At 36.8% G+C, this 21,410-nt stretch overlaps 1 protein-coding gene across 4 annotated transcripts in view; it reads right to left on the bottom strand.

Moving 5' to 3' along the window:
• BTBD8 (BTB domain containing 8) overlaps positions 1–21,410 on the bottom strand; it is a 116,882-nt gene that overhangs the window by 92,852 nt on the left and 2,620 nt on the right. For all 4 annotated transcript variants that reach the window (XM_042997868.1, XM_042997867.1, XM_042997866.1 and 1 more), the window contains exon 2: positions 18,551–18,748. In XM_042997868.1, coding sequence (XP_042853802.1) covers positions 18,551–18,748 — 198 coding nt within the window. The remainder of the gene's footprint in view (positions 1–18,550; positions 18,749–21,410) is intronic.

Raw genomic sequence — 21,410 nt, 5'->3', positions numbered from 1 at the left:
AAATTCCTTAGCAAAGTAATAGCAAACTGAATCTAGCAACATATAAAAAGTATTATACATTACAAACAAATGGGGTTTATTTCAGGAATTCAAGGGTAGCTAAGCAAATAAAAATCAATATTATACATCATATGCTATAGTCTGAATATTTGTATACCCTCAAAATTCTCTAAGAGGTAATTAGGTGGAGCCCTCATGAATAGGATTAGTGCCCTTATATAAGAAGCTCCAAAAAGATCCCTCTCCTCCTTCCACCATGAGCACAGTAAGAAGTCAGCATCTGCAACCCAGAATAGGGTTTTCACCAGAATCCTACCATACTGGCACTCTGACCTTGAACTTCCAGCCTCTAGAACTAAGAGAAATAAATTTTTTTTGTTTATATGCCACTCAGTCTGTAGTATTTTGTTACAGCAGCCCAAAGACCTCACAAAACCTTTTAAATTTAGTCCTCTTAGCAGGACTAAGACACCATATCAACGGGACAAACACCATATGATCACCTCAATAGATGCAGAAAAAGCATTTGACAAAATCCAATACCCTGTCAAAATAATACACTCAAAAAAACTAGGAATAGAAGGAAAGTCCCCAACCTGATAAAGAACATCTATGAAAAACCCACAGCTAACACTGTATTTAATAGTACAAGACTGAAAGCTTTCCTTCTAAATCAGAAAGGATGCCTGCCTGTTCTTATTACTTCTATTCAACATTTAACTGGAGGTTCTAGCCAGGGGATTAGGCAAGAAAAAGAAGAGGCATCTGGATTGAAGGAACAAGTAAAGCTATCTCTATTTACAAATGGCAAACTTATATACAGAAATCCTTGGAAATCCACTACAAAAACTACTTGTTAACCACGTTCTACAAGGTTGCAGGATACAAAATCAATATGCAATAATCAACCATATTTTTAGATACTAACAATGAACAATCCAAAACAAAATTAGAAAATAATACCATTTATAATAGCATCAAAAAGATAAAACACTTAAGGACATATTTCACCAAAAGGCATAACACTTGTATGCTGAAAACTATAAAATGATGCTGAAAGCAATTTTATAAATGGAAATACATTCCAGATGATTTAATATTGTTAGAATGGCAGTACTCTCTGGGGCACCTGGGTGGTTCAGTTAGGTTAAGCAACCCACTTCGGCTCAGGTTATGATCTCTCACGGCTTGTGGGTTCAAGCCCTGCATCTCGCTCTCTGCGGTCAGTGCAGAGCCCACTTCAGATCTTCTGTGCACCCCCCCAACCCCTCTCCCAACTAGCTCTTTCTCTCTCTTAAAAATAAACATTTAAAAAAAGATGGCAGTACTCTCTCAATTGATCTACAGATATAATGTATTATCTATCAAAATTCAACTACTTTTCTGCAGAAATCAAAAAATCAATCCTAAAATTCAAACATAAATGCAAGGGGCCCAGAATAGTCAAAACAATCTTGACAAAGAACAAAGTTGGACAATTCATAAGTTCCCAAATTTCTAAGCTTCCTACAAAGCTACAATCATCCATACTATGTGGTAATGACATTAGAATAAACATATAAATCAGTGGAACAGAACTGACTATTCAGAACTACATATATATGCAACAAATTTTGACAACAGTGTTGTGATTTTGTGATTTATAATATGAAATATATATTTGGTCTTTGCCTACTGTTCTGGGCACATATTTCCTAAAACCCTTATAATTTCCTATGCAAGAGCCATAGAGACATCTTTTGTTATAATATTTAGCTTTGTTCTTAGCTTCTGAAATAAAAGGAATAAAAGTGAAATGGATGGCTTTTCTTATTCATAACAAGCCCTTTGAACCACAGCAGAGTTTACATTAATGAGCTAGGTGACATCTGGAAAGTCACCACGGATGGGCGCTGGTTGGCAAGAGAGAATCATCAATGGCCAATGACTTAATCCATCATGTCTATGCAATAAATCCTCCATATCTAAAGGATGGGATTTGGAGAACCTCTTGGTTGTTGAACACATGGAGGTGCTGGGAGAGTGGTGTACCCACAGAGGGCATGGGAGCTCCACACCCCTTCCCACATCCTAGTCCTTTGAATCTCTTCCATCTGGCTGTTCTCGAGTTATATCATTTTTTAGATAATTGGCAATCTAGCAAGTATAATCTTTTCCTGCATTCTATGAGCTATTCTAGCAAATTAATTGAACCTGAGAAAGGGTTTATGGGAACCTCCAATTCACATCTGGTTGGTCAGAAGCACAGAGAAGGAACAACTTGGACTTGCAACTGGCATCTGAAAAGGTTGGGGACAGTCTTATGGAACTGAACCTTTAATCTGTGGGATCAAATAATATCTCCAAGTAGTGTGAGAATTAAGTTAAATCTGTAGGACACCCAGCTGGTGTCTGGAGAATCTCAGAATTGTTTGGTATGGGGGAAAACTCCCACCCATTTGGTGACCAGAAAGGTCAGAAGTGACATATTCTCTGAGTAGAGTATTAAAAGTAAAGGAGACACACAATAACATGTTCTTCCTTTACAGGTGTCCAGAAAATCCAACAGGAAAAGACTAGGCTCTTCAAAAGTCGGTGCTGAGACAACTGGATATCCAAATGCAAAAAAGCTGGATATGAGCTTCACAGTACATACAAAAATTAATTCAGAATAGGTTAAAGATCTAAATGTAAGAATTTAAAAAGTATACAAAGGTATAAATCTTCATGACCTTGGATTAGGGAATGGTTTCTTACATATAACCCCAAAAACACAAGTAACAAAAAAAAGACAAAATGAAAATCACAGAAATTATAAACTTTTGTACTTTCAAGGACACTATGAACAAAGTTAAAAGACAACTCACAGAATGGGAGAAAATGCTTGCAAATCACATACCTGATAAGAAACTTGTAACTAGAATATATAAAGAATTTTAAAAATTCTTTTATATAGAATAAAATTCTTACATAGAGACTATATAACAAATAAAAACAGGGTACCTAGGTAGCTCAGTGAGTTAAGCGGCCAACTCCTGATTTTGGCTCAGGTCGTGATCTCACAGTTTAAGGGATGGAACCTCATGTTAACAGCACAGAGCCTGCTTGGAATTCCCTCTCTCCCTCTCTCTCTGCCCCTCCCCTGCTTGTGTGCTCACTCTCTCTCTCTCTCTCTCTCTCTCTCAAAATAAATAAACATTAAAAAAAATAAAAACAAAAAATTAATACAGAATATATAAAGAATTAAAAAATATAAATCATGTTCAATAATATAAAGATAAATGATTCAACTTACAAATGGGCAAAGAATATGAATAGAGATCAGGACGCCTGGGTGACTGAGTTGTTTAAGAATCTGACTCTTGATTTCAGATCAGGTCATGATCTCGCTGTTCATGAGTTCAAGCCCCACATCGGGCTCTGCTTGGGATTCTCTCTCTCTGTCCCTCCCCAGCTTGTACACATCCTCTCTGTCTCTTTCAAAATAAATGAACTTTAAAAAATTATATATAACAAAAAGAATGTGAATAGAGTTTACCAAAGAAAATATATAATAGCCAATATGCACACAAAAAAGATATTCAACATCATTAGCCATCAGAGAAATGCAAATCAAAACCACGATGAGATACCTTTCACACCTACTAAGGTGGCTATAATCAAAATGACAGATAACAACAAGTGTAGTCAAGAATGTAGAGAAATTGGAATCCTCATACATGCTGGTAGGAATGTAAAATGGTGTAGCCTCTTTGGAAAAGAGTCTGGCATTTCCTCAAAAGTTTACCATATGATCCAGCAATTTCCCTCCTAGGTATATAACATGAGAGAAATGAAAACATGTTCACACAAAAATGTGCACATCAATGTTCAGAGTGGAATTATTCATAACAGCCAAAAAGTCAAAACAACCCAAATGTCTATCAACTCATGAATGGATAAACAAAATATGGTATATCCATATGCATAGAAGAGATTTAACATAGCAGCCCTGACTACTATCTTTAAAAGATTTAATTAGGGGCGCCTGGGTGGCTCAGTCGGTTGGGCGGCCGACTTCGGCTCAGGTCACGATCTCGCGGTCTGTGAGTTCGAGCCCCGCGTCGGGCTCTGGGCTGATGGCTCAGAGCCTGGAGCCTGCTTCCGATTCTGTGTCTCCCTCTCTCTCTGCCCCTCCCCCGTTCATGCTCTGTCTCTCTCTGTCTCAAAAATAAATGTTAAAAAAAAATTTAATTATAAGGTTAGCCCTTGGCTTGTATCTGAGAACATGATTTTAGGAGTTTTCCTGGAATTCTATAAATGATAAGGGTGGCTTGTTATGTTTAAACTATTTACACGAACAATATGGGTTATGTTAAACACCCGCTTGCCTTCCAGGAGTCTGGAATATGGATGCGAAATAGACACAGGGTGCCTACATGACAAATGCTTAGTAAAAACCCTGGGCACTGAGCTTCTAATGAGCTCCCCTGGTTGGCAACATTTCGGAAGTGCTGTCACAACTCATTGCTAGGGGAATTAAGCATGTACTGTGTGACTCCACTGGAAGAAGACTCTTGGAAGCTTGTACCTCGTTTCCCATGGACTTCACATCATGTGCCTTTTCTCTTTATTTCTTTTGTAATAAATCATAGCCTAGAATATGACTATGTGCTGAGTCCTAGGAGCCCTCCTAGCAAATCATCAAACCTGAGGATGATCTGGATGATCCTTTATCCATCATACAATGAAATATTCAGCCATGAAAACCAATGAAGTACTGATAAACACCACATCAATGAACCTTGAAAACATCACACCAAGTTTAAAAAGCCAGACATAAAGGGATGTGTACTGTATGATTCCATTTATATGAAATGCCCAGAATAGGCAAAACCATAAAGGGAGAAAGCAGATTATTGGTTGCCAGGAACTGGGAGAAAAGAGAGTGAGGTGTGATTGCCGGGGGCATGGAATTTCCTTTTAGGATGGTGAAAATATTCTGGAATTGGAGACGTGATAGTGGCAAAACACTGTAAATATACTAAACCACTGAATTTACACAGTTTGAAAGGGTGAATTTTAAGGTGTGTGAATTATAGTTCAATTTTTTTAAAAGACTGAGAATAGGAGAGGAACTGGAGCAGTGTAGTAAGTAACTCTTGAGCTTTAATATAAAAGGGAAAAGAGCATTAGAATACTCACTGGTAAAGTATTAGTTGGAAAGGAAATGAGGTCAAGAAAGGCTTCTGTTATTTTTAAGGTGGGGATAAAATATCATGTTTATATACCAATGAGAAGATGCAAGAGAAAAGGAACTCTTTTTGGGAAAGTGAAATTGCTGGAGAAATGTCCCTCAATAGGTGGAAAGAAATACGGTGAGATCTGGTAGACAAGTGGAAGGAATGGTTATAGAAGCACTGAAAGTTCTTCAATAGTAACAGGAGAGAAGACAAAATATATGGTACAAATGCAACTAAATGAATAGATGTGGGAACAGTTCGTGAAAGTTCTCTTCTAACTGCTTTGATTTTCTTAGTGAAATAGAAAGAAAGCTCATCAAGTGAGAAGGAAGATGGGGGAAGAGCAACTGAAGGTCAAAAAAAAAAAAGGCGGTGTGAAATAATCTAGGAAAGGAGGAGAGCAAATGGGACTAGGGAAATAAAGTATGACTACATGCAGTATGACTGACTGACAGCACTAAGTGCCTACTTAAGGCATTGATTTAAAGTGAGACCATAGCCAAAGTAATATTGAAGAAGAAAACCAAAGTGGGAGGCATCACAATCCCAGACTTTAGCCTCTACTACAAAGCTGTAATCATCAAGACAGCATGGTATTGGCACAAAAACAGACACATAGACCAATGGAATACAATAGAGACTCCAGAATTGGACCCACAAATATATGGCCAACTAATCTTTGACAAAGCAGAAAAGAATACCTAATGGAAAAAAGACAGTCTCTTTAACAAATGGTGCTGGGAGAACTGGACAGCAACATACAGAAGAATGAAACTAGACCACTTTCTTGCACCATTCACAAAAATAAACTCAAAATGGATGAAGGACGTGAAAGTGAGACGGGAAACCATCAAAACCCTAGAGGAGAAAGCAGGAAAAAATCTCTCTGACCTCAGCTGCAGCAATTTCTTACTCGACACATCTCCAAAGGCAAGGGAATTAAAAGCAAAAATGAACTATTGGGACTTCATGAAGATAAAAAGCTTCTGCACTGCAAAGGAAACAATAAACAAAACTAAAAGGCAACCGATGGAATAGAAAAAGATATTTGCAAATGACATATCGGACAAAGGGCTAGTATCCAAAATCTATAAAGAACTCACCAAAGTCCACACCCGAAAAACAAATAATCCAGTGCAGAAATGGGCAGAAGACATGAATAGACACTTTTCTTCTAAAGAAGACATCCAGATGGCCAACAGGCACATGAAAAGATGCTCAATGTCACTCCTCATCAGGGAAATACAAATCAAAACCACACTGAGATACTACCTCACGCTGGTCAGAATGGCTAAAATGAACAAATCAGGAGGCTATAGATGCTGGAGAGGATGTGGAGAAATGAGAACCCTCTTGCAGTGTTGGTGGGAATGCAAATTGGTGCAGCCGCTCTGGAAAACAGTGTGGAGGTTCCTCAAAAAATTAAAAATAGACCTACCCTATGACCCAGCAATACCACTGCTAGGAATTTACCCAAGGGATACAGGAGTACTGAGGCATAGGGGCACTTGTACCCCAATGTTTACAGCAGCACTTTCAACAATAGCCAAATTATGGAAAGAGCCTAAATGTCCATCAACTGATGAATGGATAAAGAAGATGTGGTTTATATATACAATGGAGTACTACTTGGCAATGAGAAAGAATGAAATCTGGCCATTTGTAGCAACGTGGATGGAACTGGAGAGTGTTATGCTAAGTGAAATAAGTCAGGCAGAGAAAGACAGATACCATATGTTTTCACTCATACGTGGATCCTGAGAAACTCAACAAAAGACCAGGGGGGAGGGGGAGGGGGAAAAAGTTACAGAGAGGGAAGGAGGCAAACCATAAGAGACCCTTAAATACTGAGAACAAACTGAGGGTTGATGGGGGGGGGGGTTGGGGGAGAGGGGAAAGTGGGTGATGGGAATTGAGGAAGGCACATGTTGGGATGAGTACTCGTTGTTGTATGGAAACCAATTTGACAATAAATTACATATATATAAAAAAAAAAAGTGAGACCAATTAGCATGTGTTTTTCTCCAGCCATTCAAGTGTGTGGATGCAGGAGTGGAAAAGTCAAAGAGCTGGATTTAAGGTTTGGGATTTTGACCTGCAAATAAGACAAATTCAGAGGGGACAAGGGAAGAGAGGCTATATGTAAAGGAAGTGATATAATGACAAAGAAATTTAAGCTAAGTAAGGATAGAACTGAGGACATGAGAAGATAAGAGACAATAAAAGTGTGGTAAAAGTCATTGCAGGCCCTGATGAAGCCATAAATCATTAGAGTTGGGAGTTTTAAAGGAGTAAGCTAGAAAGATAGGTAGAAGTCAGAGGTTGAGATGCTTGGAATCAAGATTACGAAGGGCTGCAGTTATTGGTAACAATACGACTTAGGGTTTGACATGGTAGTGAGGTCATGTAGAGAACAGGATTATTGGAAGACAAGAATTAAAAGAATCAAGAGGCACATACTGGAAACAATACCTGTGTGACAACTGTAATAACCAAGAATTACATTACCAGAGAAATTGACAAGAATTTCTTTGAGAAATGAGGAGGACTGACTTCTGGGAAAGATGGTGGAGTAGGAGGATCCTAAACTCACCTTCTCCCATGATATAACTAAATAACACCCACATCAGTGGAAATAACCCAGGAAACGAACTCAAGACTGGCAGGACAGACTCTCCACAGCTAAATGTAGAGAAGAGGCCACATCCAAAAGGGTAGGAAGGGTGGAGATGCTGTCAGGAGGCAAACAGTTCTTGGGACTGTCCTTGGGAGGGAGGGATGCCATGGGTGTGAAAAGGATGCAACAGGTGTGCACTGCTATATGTGTAAGATGCCATATATAAACCTCATGGTAAACATAAATCAAAAACCAGTAATAGATATGCAAAAAATAAAGAGAAAGGAATCCAAGTATATCACTAAAGAAAGCCAGCAAACCATGAGAGGAGAGTAAGAAAGAAACATAAAGAACTACAAAAACAGCCATAACAAGCAACAAAATGGCAATAAGTCCATGCTTATCAATAATTACTTTGAATGTAAATGGACTAAACACTCCAATCAAAAGACATAGGGTGATGGAAATAATAATAATAAAAAAAAAGCAAGACCCAGGGCACCTGGGTGACCAGGTGGTTAAGTATCTGATTTGATTTTGGCTCAGGTCATGATCTCAGGGTCATAGGATCGAGCTCCACATTGGGCTCCATGATGAGTATGGAACCTGCTTGGGATTCTCTCTCTGCCCCTTTGTCCCTCTCCCCTGCTCATGCGCTCGCTCTCGCTCTCTCTCTCTCTCTCTCTCTCAAATTAAAAACAAGTTTTTAAAAAAGCAGGACCCATCTATGTGCTGTCTACGAGAGGCTCATTTCAGACCTAAAGACACATGCAGATTGAAAGTGAAGGGATGGAAAAGCATTTATCATGCAAATGGAAGTGAAAAGAATGCCAGGAGCGTAATACTTACCATGGACAAAATAAACATTAAAACAAAGACTGTAACAAGAGACAAAGAAAAACACTATATAATCACAAAGGGAACAATCCAACAAGATATAATAATTGTACATATTTATGCACCCAAATACATAACACAGTTAATAACAAACATAAAGGAAGTAATAATCCATGGTAATATAATAAAAGTAGGCGACTTGAATTCCCCACTTACATCAATGGGCTGATCATCCAAACACAATCAACACAGGAACAGTAGCTTTGAATGACACATTAGACCAGATGGATCTAACAGATATATTCAGAACATTGCATCCTAAAACAGCAGAATACACACTCTTTTCAAATGCTAATGGAACATTCTCCAGAACAGATCATATATTAGGTCACAAAATAAGCCTCAACAAATTCAAAAAGATCAAAGTCATACCAAGTATCTTTTCCAATCACAATGCTATAAAACTAACCATCAACCATAAGAAAAAATATGGAAAGAACACAAATATACGGAGATTAAATAACATACTACTAAACAATTGAATGGGCTAACCGGAAACCAAAGAGGAAATAAAATGAAGTCAAATGAAAACATGATGGTCCAAAATCTTTGGGATGCAGCAAAAATGCCCTAAGAGGCAACTTTATAGCAATTTAGGCCTACAGTCAAGAAGCAAGAAATCTCAAATAAACAACCTAACCTTCCACCTAAAAGGAGCTAGAAAAAGAAGCAACAGAACTCAGAAACAGTAGAAGAAAATAGTAAAGATCAGAGCAGAAAAAATGATATAGGAACAAAAACAAACAATAGAATATATCAATGGAACCTGGAGCTGGCTCTCTGAAAAGATCAACAAAAGTGATACCTCTAGCCAGATTCATAAAAAGAGAGAGAGAGAACTCAAAATCACAAATGAAAGAGGAGTAATAACAACCAACACCACAGAAATACAACCTTTTAAGAGAATATTATGAAAAATTATATGCCAACAAACTGAACAGTCTAGAAGAAATGGATAAATTCCTAGAAACATACAACCACCCAAAACTGAATCAGGTGACTCCAAAAATTTGAACAGACCAATTACCAGCTATGAAATTAAACCAGTAATCAAAAAAACCCCCCACAAACAAAAGTCCAGGATCAGATGGCTTTACAGGGGAATTCTACCAAACATTTAAAGAACAGTTAATACCTGTTCTTCTCAAACATTTCCAAAAAACAGAAGAGAAAGGAAAACTTCCAAATTCATTCTATGAGGCTAACATTACCCTGATACAAAAACCAGATAAAGACACAAGAAAAGAAAAACTATAGGTCAATATGATTAACATAGACGCAAAAGTCCTTAACAAAATATTAGCAAACCAAATTCAACAATGCATTAAAAAATTACTCATCATGATCAAGAGGGATTTATTCTTGCAACTCAATCAACATGATACATCACATCAACATGAGAAAAAATAAAAAACATTTGATCATTTGAATAGATGCAGAAAAAGCATTTAAAAAAATACAACATCCATTCACAATAAAAACCCTCAACAAAGCAGGAACAGAGGGAACATTACCTCAACATAATAAAGGCCATATATGAAAAATTCACAACTAATATCAACCTCAATGGGAAAAAACTGAGAGCTTTTCCTCTATGGTCAGGAACAAGACAGGGATATACATTCTCACCACTGCTACTTAACATAGTTCTGGAAGTCCTAGCCTCAGCTATCAGACAACAAAAAGAAAAGGCATCCAAATTGGCAAGGAAGAAGTCAAACTTCCAATATTTGCAGATGACATGATACTCTATATAGAAAACCCGAAAGGCTCCACCAAAAAACTACTAACTAATAAATGAATTCAGTAAAGTAGCAGGATACAAAATCAGTGTACAGAAATCTGTTGCATTTCTATACACTAATAATGAAGCAGCAGAAAGAGAAATTAAGAAAACAATCCAATTTACAATTGTACCCAAAATAATAAAATACCTAGGAATAAACTTATCCAAGGTGGTGAAAGACCTGTACACTAAAAACTATAAAACATCGATGAAAGAAACTGAAGATAACACAATGAAATGGAAATATATTCCATGCTCATTGGGGCACGTGGGTGGCTCAACTGAATGTCCAATTCTTGATTTCAGCTCAGGTTGTGATCCCAGGGTCACGGGATCAAGCCCTGCATGAGGGTCTGCACCAAGTGTGGAGCCTGCTAAGAATTGTTTCTCTCCCTCTGCCCCCTCCCCTATTTGTGCGCTCTCTCTCAAAAAAAAAAAGTGCATATATACATATGTATATATGTATAACTATGTATATGTATGTATATGTGTGTGTATACACAAACTCAACACCAAAAAAACAAATAATCCCATTAAAAAATGGGCAGAGGAGGGGCGCCTGGGTGGCTCAGTCAGCTGACCGTCTAACTTCAGCTCAGGTCATGACCTTGCAGTTCGTGAGTTCGAGTCCCACGTCGGACTCTGTGCTGACAGCTCGGAGCCTGGAGCCTGCTTCAGATTCTATGTCTCCCTGTCTCTCTGCCCCTCCCCTGCTCACGCTCTGTCCCTCCCTCTCTCTCAAAAATAAATAAACGTAAAAAAAAATTAAAACCAAAAAATGGGCAAAGGACCTGAGTAGACATTTTTCCAAAGAAGACCGACAGATGACCAACATATGAAAAGATAGTCAATTGCACTCATCATCAGGGAAATGCAAATCAAAACCATTAATTAGCTATCACCTCACAACTGTCAGAATGGCTATAATCAAAAACACAAGAAACAAGTGTTGGCGAGGATATAGAGAAAAAGGAACCCTCGTGCATTGTTGGTAGGAACACAAACTGGTACAGCCATTGTGGAAAATAGTATCAAGGTTCCTCAAAAAATTAAAAATAGAATTACTAAATGATCCAGTAATTCCACTACTGGGTATTTACCCAAAGAATACAAAAACACTAATTGGAAAAGATTATATGCACTCATATGTTAACTGTAGCATTATTTACAAGAGCCAAATTATGGAAGCAACCCAAGTGTCCATCAATAAATGAATGGATAAAGAAGATGTGGTATATATATATAATGAAATATTACTCAGCCATAAAAAAAGAATGAAATCTTGCCAGCTGCAATGACATGGATGGATCTAGAAGATAGAATGCTAAGGGAAGTAAGTCTGCCAGAGAAAGACAAATACCATGATTTCACTCATATGTGGAAATTAAGAAACAAAACAAAAAAGAGACAAACCAAAAAGCAGATTCAACTATAGAGAACAAACAGATGGTTAGCAGAGGGGAGGTGGGTGAGGGAATGGGTGAAATATGTGAAGGGGATTAAGAGTACACTTATCATGATGAACACTGAGTATTGTATAGAATTGCTGAATCACTGTATTGTACACCTGAAACTTATATACTACTGTATGTTAAACATACTAGAATTAAAATTAAAAATTATTAACATTTTTTTTTAAGTAAGAAAAAAGAAGAAATGAGGAAGACTGACTTGGGGGGGGTGTCTATAGATGACCGACTAGTGATATAGACTGCCAAGATGAGATTCAAAGAAAAGCAGTTTAGGAAGATGGGAGAGAGAAAGATATAAAGGTAGCAATTAAGTATTCAAGTGTTTTAAAATGCACCTGGGAATTGGCTTTATTCAGGTATGCTGAGGCCAGATGATTAGGAAATGAATGCCATTGAAAAAATAGTTTGTAATTTATAATCCCCAAGCAGAGAGAGACACACCCCAACCAGGAATGGCCACATGGAGAAGCAATAGGGTTGGTCTGGAGGCTGAAGGAGGGAGATGTAAAGGCATAGGCAGAACCCTTTTCTTTTGTTTTCTGAGGGAAGGCATGGGTGACATAAGATAAGCAGCTGAAGGAGCTTAATATTAGATAGTTTGAATAATTGGAATTGGGGGTGGGGAGGATGGGGGGCTCTGGGCTATAAGGGTGACCTTTCGTTTTCTGATACTTTGCCCTGGGAAGATTAGGGCAGAGGAATATTGCCTTTTGGAATATAAGAATCAGATAAAGGAGGTAGGTGTTGAAATAGATTCAGGATTACTTGGTGTGCTCACAGGAATTACCTAACCCTGGGAGGAGCAATCTCTCCCCAGTGAGGCCGCAGATGTCAGAACATCAATAATACAGAAAATATAGTTAAATATGGGTAATACAACAAAACACCTATCCCACCCACTTCCAGCCCTACTAGTATAAGAAATATGAGAGAGAAAATAACCACTACCTGAAAAAGCTGCAGAGGAAATACAGTGTTTTCTTCTGTGCTATTCTATGTGTTTACCTTACTGACAATTTATCTTAGCATCCCCCAGTTATTGATGGTAAACTGAAAATTCAAAGGTCATGCATCTTTGGAAAAAAAAAACAAAAAACAATGGAATAAACAGTTGAAGTGTGAAAAAAGAAAGGTCTTTCCTCTTTTTTTCCTCACACACACATGCACACACACAAACATATATACACTCTGACAACTATAACAGGGTAAGTCTTGGGAAATCAAAGATTTTTATGACACTAAGTTGAATTTTAACCATGAGGTCATGAAGCAAGAACTATGTTCCACTGCCAATTGTTTGAACCACATATGATGCCACTGTATATAAAACCATATTTCAAAGGCTGCATTTCCCACTCTAAAGTGTATAATACCAAAGGACTCTACAATGAGTAGCAACATAACAATACTTCAAAAATTTTATTGGTTATCTAAAAAGAAAGAATGTGCGATAAAGTCACTAATAAGGACTGAATTTCATAAGTAAAAATTTTAAAGATTATTTTTCAGAAGTTTTACTAAAAAAAACTAATCTCAATATTTTACATTATAATCCTCTCCTTACACTTTAATTAATATAGAGAAATTCCAATGCAATCTGCTAAAAAAAAAAAAATGGAAGGGGTACATCACAAGCATTTTCTATGTGCAAAATACTATACAAAATACCACTGAGCATGTTCACATCCATGAGATGATCTAATTTTAAGGAGCTTACATAACCACAGACATATATGACTAACCTAATACAAAACAAAATGTGATTAAGTGCTTAAAATAGAGAGGGCTGTGAAGTGCTGTGAAGCACAAAGCCATCTACTCCAACCTCCTTGTTCTAAATATGAGAAAACTAAGGCTCAAAGAAATCATAACATAAGATAATGCACAGCCCAAAGGCAGATCTCTGCTTTGCTGCCAAGTCTGGTGCCTCCTCCACTCTACCCATGCTGTCTCTCAATCTTTTTATCTATCACTTCCAATGACAATAAATACAGGAAAACATTGATGTACTTTCCTCCTTTCTCGATATATAAAAATTTAACAGATCCCATGCATCTCATTTAAACATACACTCAAGGGGCGCCTGGCTGGCACAGTCAGTAGAGCATGCAACTCTCGACCTAGGGATTGTGATTTTAGGCCCCATGCTGGATGCATTTTTTTTAAAAAAGAATAAAATAATAAACTTACACATAAGAAATGTATCATGTCATAGGGCCAACTACTATAAACACTTATTAAAATATATTCAGTGCTTACTATATGCCAAACCACTATGCTAAGTGCTTTATAAGCATCTCATTTAACCCTCACAATAACACTCTGAGGTAGATATTGTTATGTCCATTTTTCAGATGAGGAAACTAACAGTAAGTGATTAGTCAAAGTTCACACAGTTAGAAGTGGTATACCTGGCTTGACTACAGAGCCTGCTCTTATGACAATACCACTATACCACATACTAGAACAAAAAAAGTATACATTTTAAAACTGATAGTCGAAACTCAATGATGAGCCTATGATCTATGTTAAAAAATGATAATGATTTTTTAAACTGCACTTAAAGTATCTGTTTAAATTATGTCATACTATTCTTACACACACGGTGAGTCAAGGTTAGGCAATTTTCCATTTATGCTTATAGGAGTTTCATATAAGAAACACTGAAATAATAAAAAATCAGATCATTCAAGCATGTCAGAGCATAAAAAGAAAAAAAGTAAGCCAAATCACACAAATACACTTAAAATTTAATTACCCAAAAAGAATTTTCTACACTAAAGTCAATATGATTTGGATCACAGACAAAATGTATGTCAGCAAATAAAGACTAGCATCAAAAAACACTTAGGATCCAGGACATAAAAACACAAAAAATCCAACTTCGATTTCTCACAAAAGTCAAACTGACATTAAGAACAGACATACAGACCAATAGAATGAATCAAGAGACCAGAAATAAACCCTAACATTTACATGTGTTTTATTAGCTCGGGCTACCATGACAAAATATGGTAATGGATTATGGTTTAGGAGCCAGATTGACTTAAACAACACAAATTTATTTCTCACAGTTCTGGTGGCTGGAAATGCAAGATGAGGGAGCCACCATGGTTGGATTCCAGTAAGAATTCCCTTCATAGCTTGTAGACAGTCGCCTTCTTACTGTGTTCTCACACGGTACAGAGAGAAAACAAGCTCTCTGGGGTCTCTTCTTTTAAGGGCACTACTACAGTCTTGAGGTGGGACCTTCATGACCTCACCTAAATCCAATTACCTCCCAAAAGCACAATCTCCAAACACCATCACCTTGGTGGTTAGGGTTTCAATATATGAATTTGAGGGGAAACAATTCAGTCCATAGCAGTGGGCAAGTGATTTTCAACGAGAGTACATAGACAATCTATTAGGGAAAAAATAGTCTCTTTAAAAATGGTGCTGGAACTAGATATCCACACACAAAGGAATGAATTTGGACCCCTTCTTTACATTATACACAAAAATTAACTCAAAATGGATCACAGAACTAATGTAAGAGCTAAAAGCATAAAACCATAAAATTCTTAGAAGAAAATATAAGAATAAATCTTTGTAACCCTGGATTAGGCAATGGTTTCTCATTTATAACATACCAAAAGCACAAGTGACAAACAAAAAATTAGATAAACTAGGCTATATTAAAATCCAAAACAAAAAATAAATAAAAATAAATAAAATAAATAAAATCCAAAACTTCTGTGTTGCAGATGACACCATGAAGAAAGTAAAAAAACCAATACAATGGGAGAAAATGTCTGCAAGTCATATGTCTGATAAGAGCCTAATAGCCAGAATATATAAAGAATGCTTATAATTCAATAATATAGACAAATAACCCGTTGAAAAAAATGGACAAAGGATGTGAACAGACAGTTCTCTAAAGAACATATAATATGGCAAACAAACACAAGAAATATGCCAACATCATTAGCCATCACGGATATACAAATGAATATGAGGTACCACTTAATGTTCCCTAGGACGTTTATAATAAAAAAGAAGATAATATGTGTTACAAGGATGTGGAGAAACTGCAATCCTCCACATTGCCAGTCGCAATGTAAAACAGTACGGCCTCTTTAGGAAAAAAATCTAGCAGTTCCTCAAAAAGTTAAACAGAGCTGCCATATGACCTATAATTCCACTCCTAGGTATATACCTAAGAGAAATGAAAACAGGTTCACACAAAAATTGGCATACAAATGTTCACTGCAGCATTAGTCATAATAGTCCCAAAGTAGAATATATGTATTCACCAACTGATAAATGGATAAACAAAACATGGTAGAGGCATACAATGGAGTATTATTTGGCAATTAAAAAAAATGAGGTAGTGATTCATGCAACTAAGCTGAAACTTGAAAACATCATGGTTAGTGAAATAATCTAGTCACAAAACCCCACAAATTTTATGATTCTATATCTGTGAGAAGTCCAGAATAGGCAAATCCACAGACACAAAAGGTAGATTAGTGGTGCCTCGGGCAGGAGGGTGAGGGAATGGACAGTGATACCTAATGGCTATGGGGTTTCTTTTGGGGATGTTGAAAACACTCTAAATCATGGATATGACTGTACAACTCTGCGTGAATACTAAAACCACCGAATTTTACACTTTAAATGGGTGGATTATATCTGTGGTATATGCATTATATCCCAATAAATATATTCTTAAAAACTGGTAATTGACAAATTTGTAGTACAATACAATGATGTCATTGCCAGTATTGGCTTTAAACTTAGTTCCACATTTACTTGTCATCATTAAGCACTCAAATCAAGAACCTACTAACCAGTACATACATAGCCCTTTACACAGAGCCCTGCCCATAACCGGGCACAATAAACACCTGCTGAATAAGTATATGTGAGGGGTGGTGTGACAGAAAACCACTAAAATATCATTTAGAACAATACCCAACTTCCATATATTAGAAAAAGGGAAGAAATGGGAGGGCAGGATTTAAAAAACTGAAATGAAATACAAATAAACACTTCAAGATTTAAAAACATAAAAAACTTAGTGAATTTTTATGGTGCTAATTACGGCCCAGACATTTTACATCTGAGAAAATTCCAGGCACAGAGGGATTAAGTTTGAGGCACACAGCTACCAAATGGCAGAGTAGAGAATTTGAACTCAGGCATTCTAGCCTTAGAGTCCATGTCATTTAAATGTCATGAAGACTAAGAGATATAATTTTGAGGAACTACATTAGAAAATACTTCTCTCCTGGATACATTTAGCAAAAATGAATGTCAAATAATCACACATATGAGCATAAAATAATAAGGCATTAAAATGAAATTCTATTCAATTAGAATGGGGATTAAACTAATTTCTCCCATTATTTAGCTGATGAAATCTCTAAGTTTAGCAAACACAAGTCCCCAAAATTACAAATCAGTTCAATGGACATTCTATTTTCAAAAATTTTGACCATGCACAAGCCATAAGAATAAACAGTTATGGGGAGCCTGGGTGGCTCAGTTGGTTAAGCACCCAAGTTCGGCTCAGGTCATGATTTCGCGGTTCATGAGTACAAGCCCCACTGACAGCTCAGAGCGTGGAGCCTGGAGCCTGCTTAAGATTCTGTATCTCCCTCTCTGCTCCTCCCTTGCTCACGTTCTGTCTGTCTGTCTCTCTCTCAAAAATAAACATTAAAAAAAAAAAGAATAAAAGGTTATGATCTCATATTTTTACAAACATAATCCATTTAAAGCTTTGCATACCAATAATACAGAAGTCAGTAGGGGAACTTGGGTGGCTCAGTTGGTTAAGTGTCTGACTTCAGCTCAGGTCATGATTTCACAACTCATGAATTCAAGCCCCGTGTCGAGCTCTATGCTGACAGCTCAGAGCCTGGAGCCTGCTTCAGATTCTGAGTCTCCCTCTCTCTCTGCCCCTCCCCCTCTCACACTCTGTCTCCCTCTGTCTCTCTCTCTCAAAAATAAACATTAAAAAAAATCAAATAGACATATATATAAATGGTTATATAAATATATATAAATTTATATATTATAAGAATATATAGCAATGGTTCTCAATAGGGGGATAGTTCCACCCTCAAGAGGACATTCAGTGATGTCTGGCAGGCATTTTGGTTCTCACAACTTGGGGATAGAGGGAACTCAGGAAGGGTGCTACTGGCATCCAGGGGCCAGAGGACAGGGATGCTGCTAAACATCCTAAACTGCACAGCACAGCCCCCACAAGAGAATTACCCAACCCAAAATGTCAATAGAGCCACTGTCCAAAAACCCTGGCAAGGAGTAACTCACTTGAATTACCAGAGAACACACCATTTCTCCTCTTTCAGGCTCGATCTCAAATTAGTACTTAGTCTTTTCTAATACTAAGGCTCTAATACTCTAATACTAATACTTAGCCTCTACTAATACTAATTACTAAGATAATTTGGAATTTAAATGAATGGATTTTTCTTAGGTTATAAAACAGATATGAAATATGTTTACAAGATAAACAATTATATGTTAGACTTAAATATAAGAGAAAAAAGATAAAGAAAGCACTTACTGTAAAAATGTTCTAAATTCTGAAGTTTCAAAGTTCTCTACAACAACAGGCTCATGATTTGTTAAATTATCTGATGTCTGTCCAATAGTATGAAAATAGAAGTCAGGAACCCTTGCTAAAAGGACTGCTTTGTGTGCTTTGAACAAAGTATAACCTATGGAGAAAATAACATCTGTATGGATTTCTTCCGTTAGGAGCCTGTAATGAATAAAAAGAAACCATAGTTTAATTAGTGATACTCAGAAATATATAACATACGCATTTTTATAAAATAACTTTTAAAAATAACTCAAACTAAAAATTACAGAGATAAGTAACACAATAAAAATAGGTTAACATGAAAAGGAGTTTGTTCTTAGTTCATTCCAAAGAACACGGTTTAATATTAGCTTTGAATCTAATTTTCTGAAATTTATAGTGAAAACAAAGGTAATTATACCAAAAACAATAGGACTTTTAGAAAATTTCTTTTTAATTCTTTCTGGTAATAATAAAATTTATCTCCTGCTATTTATGTTGATTTTCCTTAAAAAATGTACCTACTTTAGACTTATTTCAGAAAAAGAACACAAAGTAGTATTGTCATTGACTATTGAAAAGAATCAATTTTTAAAAATCTTACTAAAAGAAGCAAAGAAAGTAAAATGTCAACAACACATGCAAACCAAATATAACAATAGACAATCCAGATTAGACACTGGTACATTTTGTTCCAACTATTGTTAAATACCAAGTCTGAAAAGGCAGGCTTGGCCATCAAGAATGTGACATTTAAGCCCTTTTCCATTTTTTTCCTCACACAAATAGAACCATGCTCTAACCTATTATTAAAATGGGCTCCTGGAGTAACCCACTGAAATCCCTTTATTAACACACAGACATAGTTGTAAAGCCCACTGATTACATGTCAAGTGATGGAAGAACAGAAATCAGCATCATAATACTGTCATAATCTTTTGTCCCTGTGAAAACTATACATTTCTACTCTAAATACTAATACTTCCTATTACTGTATCATTATGCTCAGCAAGGTATGTATTCTCAGGGGATTTCTGTATTGCAGGATATAACTGGCAATCACACCAGTACACTATAGGAGGTACAAGTAATGGATATAGATATCCATTACAGTGAAAGCTTCGAATGTTACCACTGACACTAACATTCCTCCAAGACCAATTAATGGCTCCTTCCTCTGATTCCAACACACTTGGTGCATACCTCTATTATAGCACTTGTCACTGAATCATTATTTGTACGTGTCTTTCTCTCTACTAGACGATAAACTCCCCAAAGGCAAAAACTGTATATTTAGTATGTAGAGCTCAGTATCTGCTTGTTGAATTTTGTTGTATTTTACCCTAAACAAAACAAATGCTTCAGAGCACAACTTTCAGAACCTTGGAAACAATGAGCAGACAGAAGCATTTTAGACAATATTTTCATCAATATATCATTTTCATAAGTGGTTTTTAAAGTTATGCAAAAATAGGGGCACCTGGGTGGCTCAGTCAGTTGGGCATCTGACTTTGGCTCAGGTCATGGTCTTGTGGCTCTTGAGTTCCGGCCCCGTGTCAGGCTCTGTGCTGACAGCTCGGAGCCTGGAGACTGCTTGGATTCTGTGTCTCCCTCTCTCTCTCTCTCTCTGACCCTCCCCCCACTCACACTCTGTCTCTCTCTGTCTCTCGAAAATGAATAAATGTTAAAAAAAAATTTTTAATTAAAAAAATAATAAAGTTAGGCGAAAATGTATTTGTCTCTCAAACATTAATTAAAAAAATTGTACAAATACTCAATTTGTTCCTTCCTCCCACCCACCTTCTCTCCATCCTACACTCATCCTCAAGTGAATAAGGAAACAATGCAGCTAGTAGCCATATAACCATCACTAGGGTATCTGCCTTGTTCATAATATATGCTCATAAGTATTTGTTAAATTAAAAAATTTAATGTGTTTAAAAATTGTTAATATGAAAATATAGTGCTTTTTTTTTTATAAAACCATATCAGTTACAAGTATATATTGTGTGTTAAAAGTAACAGAATTATCTGACTCAGACTGGCTTAACCATTAAAGGGGGTTTATTGGCTCATCTAATAGCAAAGTCTAGAGGAAGGACAGGTTGGAACAAAGCTTCAACCATGTCAAGGCCCAGCTTCTTCCTATGTCATTTCTCTGCCAACTATGCATTAACCTATCTAGTGTGTTTTGGAATGCTGATGATCACTAAAAATTTCCTGAACATGTACTATGTACCAAGCACTGTGGACAGATAATGACTAAAACATCATATGTGCACTCAAGAATTTTATTGAATAGCAGGGAAGACAGGTCTGAAAACTACAGAGTGTGATATATTCAGTAACACAAATAAATTTTTTTCTAAATTTTTTTTTTAACGTTTATTTATTTTTGAGACAGAGAGAGACACAGCATGAACAGGTGAGGGTCAGAGAGAGAGGGAGACACAGAATCTGAAACAGGCTCCAGGCTCTGAGCTGTTGGCACAGAGCCTGATGTGGGGCTCGAACTCACAGACCGCGAAATCATGACCTGAGTTGAAGTCGGGCGCTTAACCGACTGAGCCACCCAGGCACCCCAGTAAATTTTTTTCAAAGACAGACATGAAAGAAGACCTTACAGAGGAAAAAAAAAAAAAAAAAGCATTTTAAAGATCAAGTAAGAGTTGGTCAGGGGAACAAGGCAAGGTCACAGAGAGTTCTTGGCTCCACATTCCTTGCTAAGGTATGTGTGAGTATGGAGTTACAAACTGGTCAGCAGAGAGTACTGAGGGTCTGAGAAGTGACAAATGAAGCTGCAGATAAATAAGAGGCAAAGAGTTTAACTCTGTGTTACAGT

The sequence above is a fragment of the Panthera tigris genome, chromosome C1 (genome assembly GCF_018350195.1).
Source record: "Panthera tigris isolate Pti1 chromosome C1, P.tigris_Pti1_mat1.1, whole genome shotgun sequence".
Lineage (NCBI taxonomy): Eukaryota > Metazoa > Chordata > Mammalia > Carnivora > Felidae > Panthera > Panthera tigris.
Note: the sequence above shows the minus strand (reverse complement) of the source record. Positions and strands in the feature narration are given on the sequence as shown.